Source organism: Apis dorsata, unplaced genomic scaffold, assembly GCF_000469605.1.
Source record: "Apis dorsata unplaced genomic scaffold, Apis dorsata 1.3 scaffold_840, whole genome shotgun sequence".
In the NCBI taxonomy this organism is placed as follows: Eukaryota; Metazoa; Arthropoda; class Insecta; order Hymenoptera; family Apidae; genus Apis; species Apis dorsata.
In genome coordinates this window covers 444173-454622 of record NW_006263966.1, presented here as the reverse complement: position 1 = coordinate 454622, position 10450 = coordinate 444173, and the positions used below count along the sequence as shown (strand labels likewise).

Genomic DNA, 10450 nt, shown 5'->3' with positions numbered 1-10450 from the left:
GGACGATCCGCTTGCTCACTGCTGGCGGCACACCGTTTGACGCTATGCACAGATACGGTCCCATGTGGGCACGCGTGACACGCGTTAGCTTCAACACGGAGCCCTGGCCTACTGCAACAAAACGTATGGAAACGTATAATACACAGAGGGCGGCACGTGTTCCATTTTATTGGAGCTGTATAAGCGGGAGTGGTCTCGTTTAAAAGTGAGATACTTTCGAAAAATCGCTATCTCGTTCGACCAGGTTTGCAATCCTCGAATGGAGTGGAGAATGATTCGACCGCATGAAAACCGAGTGCATTAAGTAGTCGATTTTGCTCCCGTTTGTATATCTGTTGTGACGTTTTTTTTGGAGGGGGGAGGGGTAGGGCTAGTTGATTTTTCGTGTAAAGGAAGAGAACTATTTTGAAGCATAGGAATTCTATCTCGCGATTCGTTGGAGGAGGAATATTGATTTTGCAATGTGTGTTTCGCATGTGAAATTAATTTTGTTTTAATGTTATTATTTTTATATCATCATTGTCCATTCCTCACGAATGGATAAGATATGGATAAGATTAATATGAAGAAGTGAAATGAAGTTTAGGATGAAATTTTTTAAAACTTAAATAACTTTTAATAAAAGAGAATAAAGGTTATCTTTCATAAAAATATTTAAGCTTTTAGAACCAATTTTTTGATAACAACAAAAATTTTTATTCTATTCCATACGAAAAATCTTTGAATTGAACATTACTTATTTAATTGTATTTCAATCTATGTACCTTCCCATATAATTTGAAATTGTAGTAAAATACACGAGAAAGTTTACTACACAGTCAATCATCAAAATCGATGATTTTTCCATTTTTATTTCTATTTCTGAAATCAATTTACATTAAAATTAGTTCAAACACTTTTCAATATACTCTCGATACACGAAACACGTAAATCGTTAAAAAATTCACCAATTGTTTGCCTAATCAGTGCCATATTTACATGTAATAACATTGCCGTGCACCAAAAAGCTGGTTAAATACGATTACGGTTATAACCCGGTAGAAAATATTCGAATCACGAGGAGTCTGGATGCGATACACTTGGCTTGGTTGAACGTGACACACAAAAAACCTTAAAGGATTTAATTAGATCGTTTGAAGTGATGTAACCGCGTTCAAGGAAACCTGCTGTGTGCCACGTGAAATTTCACGTAGTCGGCGATTTATTAAAGTAGCGAGTGTATAGGCAGGAACACGTGAAAGGGGATGCTAATTTCATGACGTTATGAACTTCAATGGCGTATGTAATTCGCGGATCTGAAACGGTATTGAAGCTTGCGTATGCCAGGAATATATATGATGTTGTAGGAAAAAAGATAATTTTCAGAATGCACGTCGAATGAAAAAGAAAATAATTTGCATGTGTCTAATTATCTTGATTTTTAATTTAACGAGTAAAGTGGTAATTTTTAAACTAGCGTCTCTGAATATGAACTCTGAATATAGTATAATGTTTTCTCTACAGATGGATTTCGACAGAACAATGAATATTCAGTATAAAGATGTTAAAATATTGTTGAATATATTGTAATCGAGATATTTAATTTTGTTTATCTTATTACTTTGATTATATGAGTGAGGAATGCTGAAATTTGTTCAAATCGATAAATAGAACGAAGATACTATTTAATTATATTATTTAACTATTATTATAATATAATAATATTCAAATAAATAAATAAGATATGATTTAATTGCAGTGATATGTATTATTGTAATACTGCAATTACATGAAATTAGAACGAAAGAATAAAATATAAATTGCATCGAGGCACGTACTAAGTTCTTCGTGTTTTATAATTTATAATGAACATTTTTTATTGTTAATATACATTGTATTTTTAACAATATTAAACAGTAGGTAAGTTTATTTCTTTCGAGAGAATAACAATGCCTTGAAAAATTCAGATTGTTAATAGAGAGTTAAACTATTATTGCTTTTCATGGAAAAAGAATTAATGAGAATCATTTTCGTTATGAACTTTTCAATTATTAAGTCGTTAAAAGTTTTAAACTTTTATTGTAAAAGTTTAATAATTCGAAGAAAATTTCACATAGGGGATTTCACATAGAAAATAAAAATTTCTTTAAGAAGCAACCAACAGCTTAAAAAGAAAAATAATTTAAAAGTTTTCTTTTTTTTTTTTTTTTTTTTTTTACGGAGAAACTTTCTCACTGTTTACAACTTCTCATTTTAACTTCCTTTTCTCTTTTATAAAATTAGAAAATTTAGTCAAAATTTACGATATTTTCTCAAGAAATCGTTAGAATTTAATTTTCATCTAAAAAAAATCTCAAATTAATTATTTAATACAATTATTATTATTTTTTATTTTGATTATATAACTTTAAATTAACTTAATAGATTTCGAATTTCTAGAAAATGCGAATTTGAAATAAAATCAATGGAAGTTTTATTTTAACATGTATTATACATATAATGTAATATATTTTCATGGACAATATAATTAATTGATTAAATTTTATTATATTTTACCGTGTCCATACGCGCAAAACACTAAAAACAATTCTTTATATCATTCGTATTTTTTTAAATTATATTCCTTTCAATCACGAAATCGGATAAGGTTTGATTACATTACAAGTCTCTCAATTTCCAATTAATACGTTATTCATTTCCAGTTAATTAACAATCATCAGATATGAAATGGCTAATTTCCAATTTCCAATTTCTCACTTTCTCACGATACAATCATTTATCTCCAAAAAAGGCAAAGAAAGAAGATATTAATCAAACGGAAAATCGAATATCGAAAGCAAAACGATTTATCATCCAGGATGAAATCACAAAAAAAAAACTTCTTAAATCATTCCATAATTTCGTCAATATAGCGGAAAATTCTATCCGGGAAGTTCAAAAGAAAAGACTTATTTCCGGTAATTGATTCGATCAAAATCGTAGGGAGAGAAAGGGAGGAGTGAAAAAAGGCAAGCACATCCCTTTAAACACCTGTTGAGAAGAACATTCGTTCCGTTGAAAATTCATTTCACGCGTCTGTCTTTGCTGTCCTCGAGCTAATTAAACGAACAGCATCCAGTTGTTCTGAAATTAACGACAGGAAGTTTCATCAGGGAAAAGATTTTGCTTTTCATCAAGCATGGCCGTTAAACTTGCCCGTGTGTGCGTGAACGAAACCACGGAGTCGCAGAATCAACGCCTGAAGGAATAAAAAAAAAAAAAAAAAAGAAAAAAAAGGAAGAGAAGAGGAGAGAAATCGTGTACACGGAATATTTTATATCCCCTCTATTTATCGCCTAATGGAATCAAATCGCGCCATTGTTGAGAAACGACAGATGTCGAGGAAGAAGCGGATAAGGAGAATAAAAAAAAAAAAATAAATGAAACAAACGCGACAAATGCTCGGAACGATTCCTTAGAACCTATTGGTAGACGATAAAAAGGTACATCCGATGAATAAATCAGAGAAATTTCATCCGTATCTTCGAGGCTTGCCAGTGAAATCTCTTTTCGTTCGATGAGCCATCACACCTCTTGTGTTGAAACATATATGGATTCCATAGATCCTATTGTTTTATTCTTTGCTCCAGTATTGGATTGATTAGATTTTTGGGAATTCTAAGCGGGAGATTCGAAATTAAATAGATTTCGACTCGAAATCGAATTGGGTTAGATCTGGTGAAACGATGATGGGAGATCGATTTAAGCTTCTTTTTTTTTCTCGAAAATAAAATATGAATTTTTAAAAATGAGATAGATAAATCGAGTAAATTTTGTTATTCATTTTTTTAAAATCTTGAATAAACTTGTTTCTCCTAATGATATTAATTAATAAAATTTTGCAAACTAACTATTTAATTGATATAATGATAATTAGAAATAACAAATAAATTCTCTTGCTTTAAAGAAAATAGTATACTTATGTATTACTACAATTTCAAATTATTAATTCAACAAATAACAATTAATTAATCTTAATCGATTTATCAAATCTTATCAAGCTTGAGAGGTTCAAGCTTACAGCCTTTCTTTTTCATTTAAAAAAAGACCACTAGAAATAAACCTCAAGAGTTTCAATTCTTACTTAATACTTATACCTCTTGATCTTGGAGACCGTCCTCGAAGCTGTCCTCTTGAAATAAGAAAAAAAGAAAAAAAGAAATAATCCAACCCTCTCTTCGAGATCCATTCACCGGAGGGTCTTAATTAACGAGAACCTTGACCATTTATCTGGCTTGAGAGTGGCTCAAAAATTGTCGGCTCCTTTCGTTTCAAAAGAGAAACCACAAACGCGCTGCAATTGTCGTCGCCTCTATTCGCAGCCTCGACTCTAAGCTGGAGTCTGGAAAGGACTAGGAGGGCGAGGAAAGAGGGTGCGAGGTGGGGCGAGAAAGGGTTATAGAGACTTCTCCTTTACGCACCTGCACAATTCGAAACGTCCCTTGCACTTCCGTGTGCAATTAGTCACGAAACGGTTGAACAGTCGTGCAGGATGCCTCGAGGGGAGAAGGGAGGGAGAGAAGAGGGAGAAGTGGACAAGAGGGATGGCGTATTGGAACAAAGAAGAGGAGTAATTCGAACGAGGAAATGGTAATTGAGGGGGGTAAAACGATCGCCATGACGACTTGATAGTTGAGAAATTTTTTTTTTTCAGAGAAGATTTTACTTAACGAGAGAAAGGATAGAGAACAAGGAAGGAATCGGGTATATCGATTTTCGAATTTTCGAATATGAATCGTTTGATCTATCGATAGGATTCGTTTGCACGATTCGAGACATAGACGGTTAATTGATTGGCACACTTCTGAGGTGGTAATTAATCCTTTGGATAGAAGTGAGTTAAATTGATGATTAAATTATCCGCGCTGAAGGTAACTTTGATGGGCGTGACGTTACAAATGTGTAACGTTCAAGTACAAAGTGTTTGAATGCTACGTGTCCTCCATTTACACTCGATTGTTGATCGATTGCTATTTAATACTTGTGTAATTAATTAATTAATTTCTAGTTCTCGTTCTCTTGAAAACAATTATATATTGAAAATTTTTAATGTAAATAGAAAATTTCAAACTTCAATCTAATAATATAAAATTGTATAAATTATTAATTAGAAATATTTTTCTTTTATAAGAATTAGATTTAGTTCAGGACACATCATGTTTGCTTGTAAAAGATTAATAAATGAAAAAGAACGATAGTTTGAAGATTAAAAATGATAACGAGATTGAAAAATTAACGAGATCGAATTTCGATCTGTTCTGACACAGACTGATTATTATTAGGAATTTATTAGCAATTTTCGCCTTTAACAGATTCGTCGGACACGTGACTTGTTCCGTTATAAATTATTAAATAATTCTCGTTGGACAGATCGTTAAGAATTCTTGACGGATGTTCATAATTAAGATAGAGAGCGATTTAAATGAATAAATGGCAAAGTTATACGGATAACGTGTCAAATGTTACATCGAAATGAAATAAGACCATTTTTAAATAATGTTATTAATTATTATATTAGCGTATGCGACAGAGAAATCTGTGATCGAAAATACATTGAATAACACTGCCCGACATCTATAAACCTATTACTACAAAATCAATTATGTTTCATGAACAATAGAACACACGAATAATGCATAATTATATTAATCTTTGACGACAAGTGATGACAAAGAAAATAAAAAGTTTTTCAAATTATTCAATAATTGCAATTAAATTTTGAATTCGTTAAAATAAGTATAATTGAAATTGTTAAAAATAATAATGAATATAAATTTATTTTACAGAGATATAAATTTTAATTTTTAATAATTTTTAATAAAAGTAATTTTTCTCATAAAAATCTTCTCAGTATTCAAATTTCTGTAAAATATCTTTCGATAAAATTAATCAAGAAAGACTTTATTTCCACGCATTAAAAAGAGACATAAATAAATTTTATCACGTTTCAAATACGAACGTATGAGATGACGTCTGAAATGGAGAGAGCCAAAATTATTATGGAATATAAAAACAAATAGATACATTTATATATTTAATGTAATTTATTTATATTAACTTTTTACTAAGCATTGTAAGATAAATAAATCGCGAGATAAATTAATTAAAAAATAATAAACAGACGAATGTGAAAAAGAGATTAACGAAATAAATTTTAATTATTCTCTACACCACCTTCTTAAAATTCTCTTCTTATATCAAATTAAATCATATGTTTTAAATTTTAAATTCGATCATTTTAATCTATTTCTATTCATTTTGCAGAGTAAAGTTTTTTTTTAAATAATTGTAATTACATTCAATCAGCAAAATTGAATTATATTTGTTCTTATGTATTAATTTGCAAAATTGAAATTTGTTAAATTTTATTGAAACAAAATTATTATATATAATATAATAGTGGAAAAATAAATATGTGTATATAATAATTTTGTTTTAGTGAAATTTAACAAATGAAGATTATTTCTATGTGAAATATTTATTTAATTTATACGTATATTTATTTTCAGTTGAAATAAATATTTCTATGAATTATATTTCACGTAAAAATAATATTATTTTCTATTTTCTATTTTGATATCTTAGGAACAAATGGTTTTTGGTAATTAAATTTATTGAATCTTATTTAATTTATCTTATATTTTCATTAATTCTATCAACTTTTATTAATTTATTAGATTCTGAATTTTAGATTATCTCTCTTTATTACATTTAAATTGCGAATTTTTATATAATCTAATTGCAGTAATTTTATATTTAAATTGGATAAAAATTGAATTCTTCAAAATGGATTTCCTTTTAGATTTCTTTAAATTTCCAATAATTATATATAGAATTGTATTATTGTTTCTGTATTTCAATCGATATAAATTTTCATTTTTCTCTTTTTCCCTAAAGTCTAACAAAGTAGAAAACTAATATCAAAGTTTAATAAATCTGAAATAAAAGTTCAAATCTTCTGAGACAGAAAGTAATCTCTTATTTATCTAGTTGTTATCGAAAGATGAAAAAAAAAGAGATTCATTGATTTAAATTATGATAACATGAAAAATTACTTATTTTCAAAATTAAAATTGAAAATTCTATTGTTAATCTCTTTTTTTTGAAAATGTCATCTAACGCTATATATCAAAAATATATCAATTCCTAATATTTAATAGTTTATTAAAAAATATCTGTATATCGTCATCTTTTATTGATATTTAAAAAAATTATAACAAAAAAAATTTAATAAATTCCCACATTATTCACATATTTTTAAATACTTTATAGACACAATCGAGTAATAAGATTCATTTTATTCACTGTCCACTCACTGCCCAAATTTTCTAAAATATTAATACAACATAATTACATTCTATTTGTTTGAAATATTAGAGAATTAATATATTTCTGACGCATATATGTTATCGACTCTCTGGTGCACGATCGGTGACTATGCAAAAATATCAAAGAAACGAACACGAGGGACTAGGATTCTCATCCAGATTGCTATCAAAACGTAGCCAGTCTATCCTCGCTAATAAAGATCTGATGCAATCAGAGAGGAGGATGAAACGGTCGAGCTAGTCGTGTCGCAGCTTTATTTGCAAGAAGGTTGGGCAAAGTATGCTCCTCTGCAAGAGGAAAGTGGCAATATACGTGGAACGAAGCGAGAACGATTGTCGGGTAACAATGGCTGCAGATAGAGAGCAGATATAAATGGAGGAAGATAGGTAAAAAACATACGGTCAGTCGGTGCAGAGTGGTCAAGTAGAAGTCGAGATTGGAGAAGGCAAATTGGGTCGAATGATCCATTGACCTAATTTTCTGAATATCTTGATTTAATGAAAACCATATGAGAACTATGAAATATTATTGTGACATTTGATGAGTGTTTTTAGTTTCCAATTTTTATCTTTGTAATGGTAATTGGAAAGATGACAAATTAAGTCCATAAATGAAGTTTTACATATAATGAAAAGTAAATATTGTTATTAAGATTTTTAATGCATTATCAATTTTCCATTTTTATCTTTATGATGATTTGAATAATCCTTTAATTTATTGTTAGAAATCTACCTAGCTAATTTGATTATTCTAAATTGTCCTTCATAATTAATATTGTTACGAAGACACAAAATGAAGGATTTGAAGTTGTGATACAGAATAAAGGATAATTTCTTGCGAAAAGATACAGTCAAGATCAAACCTAACCTAACCATTATGCAAAAATGCATCTCCATATTTCTTTTTTATAATTTCTCTTGACAAAATATCGCGAAAAATATTTTCAGAGAGTTCAAATTTTATCAAGAATCACGAATGAAATATGCGCATAGAAACCCCACAAAGGATAACGAAAAATCAATATCACCAATATCAACATGGTAAAAGAGATCAAAGCATAAAAATTTACACGAAGGGAGATCGAATAATCAATTTTTCGGCCAAATCCAACACAACGTACCTTCGTGCGAGTTCGCCTGGGTGATGGTGCCTCCGACTTCGCGACGCCACGTGACCTTCGGCTTCGGGGTGCCGGTCGCGGCGCATCGCAACGTCACGTTGCTCCCCTCCCGCACCTCCATATCCGTGCTGGTGGAGTCGTCCAGGATATCCGGTGGTACTGAAACAATGACCACATTGCAACGACAACGCCTCCCTCGTGTACCGAGCGCAACCTCGTGTAACAACTGGCACGCTCGAGCGCGGCGCCATTCGCTTGGATAGATGGCTATCTGGCCGAAATCGGCACCGATCTACCAATGTCTCGTTGTGTATTCACAAATATTTCACACCACGAGGAGGCAATCCACACAATTCGATCGTAAAATTCGGGAATCGTTGGAATGATCGTGAATTTTGGGCTACTAGCGATAGGATTTAGTTCAAGTATGTGCTTATAAATCGAATTTATTGTATAAAGATTAAGAAACGAATATTATTACTAGTTAAATATTTGTTTTATTTATTTTTTTTTTTTGTATTTGTGAAATGTTTCGAATCTCAAAATTTGATTATCGTTCGATAGTTAGAATCTTTTATGAGTTATGATGATGGAACTATGAAATTTTGAAAAAAAAAATACGGTATATTTATATGAATTTGATAAATAATTTATGTAGCAAGAATCCATCGATTATATTTCTAGTAACTTAATTTTTCATTTAAATAAGAGTTTAAGAATTTAGATAAATAGATTCAATCTTACATCTAGTTTATTTGTAATGCGTTGATAAACTATTGTGTTATGTATTTTCACGTAGTTGATGTTCAAATTGAAATGAAATTTGGAATTTAAATAATAGCTTAAACGAGATTCACATATTAAAAAATAATACTTGACTAATAATATTCATTGATTTTATTGAAAAATAAGAATATAAAATGTTTCCAAAAAAAGCTAAATAAAAATAATCTCGAAACGAGATTACTATTTTATTTTGAAACATTTTTTTTCTAAAAATATTCATAGAAGAGCAATAAATATTTTTTTCGAATGTATCTACTATCAAAAATATCGATTTCGATTGTAAAATATATGAATCTTGTTTGTCAATGTTCAAATCTACTCGAGGTACGTTTAATCCCATCACTAGCGAATACCCTTTAAAACGACGTGCTCCGATTCACCAATCTGTGTCTCTATTGTGCGGTGACGCATTTAAGGTGCCTTCGATCATTTGGAATCATTGCATGTAATTTGGATTCATTGGTTTCGTTTGGACCAGTGTTTGAAATTACGCAACGAATTTTTCTTTGGTAAGTTTTTTTTATTTTTGAATAGTATTGGATTGAAATTTAATATTGGATGCTTGATGTTTTGAATGGACAGGATAGAATTGTTATGTAGGTCTTGTAGGGAAAATCTATATATGGTGGTATGGATGTTAACAACATAGAATAGATAGTTTTGGTTATATGTGTTTTGTTGGAATTTGTGTTTCAAAAAAAAAAAAAAAAAGAAAAATATGGTGAACACGTAGCTTCTTTGTAGGTTTTATTTTCACGATTATTGTTAGTTTTATATTTGTTCGTGAAGAGGAATAAAAACGAAGAAATGAATTTAATTACTTAATTGTATCTCTAACGATTTTTTAATTGCTGATTAAGTTATAATACTGAGATAAGTTAGAAAGTTTAAATGAATGATTAACTCTTTCTTCTTTGTTAATTTATACTATTATAGTAGAATTAGATTAAAGAAAAAAGAAATTTATGAAAGTAATAAAGTATTCTTTAATGATCTACAACAAGAGTTAATCAGAATATGTAGGAATTTTGAATCTTGTAATTGCATGATTTGCATACATTCAAGGATTATTTTATTAGAATAATCTGATATATTAGTTTTTTAATATATGGATTTTATAAAAGATAATATATTATCCCAAATCTATATTTCATAGACCGAATTATCCTCATTTTTCACCCTATTTTTTAAATCTTT

The 10450-nt window shown here is 29.6% G+C and overlaps 1 protein-coding gene across 1 annotated transcript in view; it reads right to left on the bottom strand.

Annotated features, from left to right (window-relative positions):
* LOC102680486 (lachesin-like) overlaps positions 1–10450 on the bottom strand; it is a 176061-nt gene that overhangs the window by 23328 nt on the left and 142283 nt on the right. The window contains exons 4-5 of the mRNA XM_031514016.1: positions 8468–8626; positions 5–111 (exon numbers count right to left, since the gene is read on the bottom strand). Of these exons, the coding sequence (XP_031369876.1) occupies positions 5–111; positions 8468–8626 (266 nt within the window). The remainder of the gene's footprint in view (positions 1–4; positions 112–8467; positions 8627–10450) is intronic.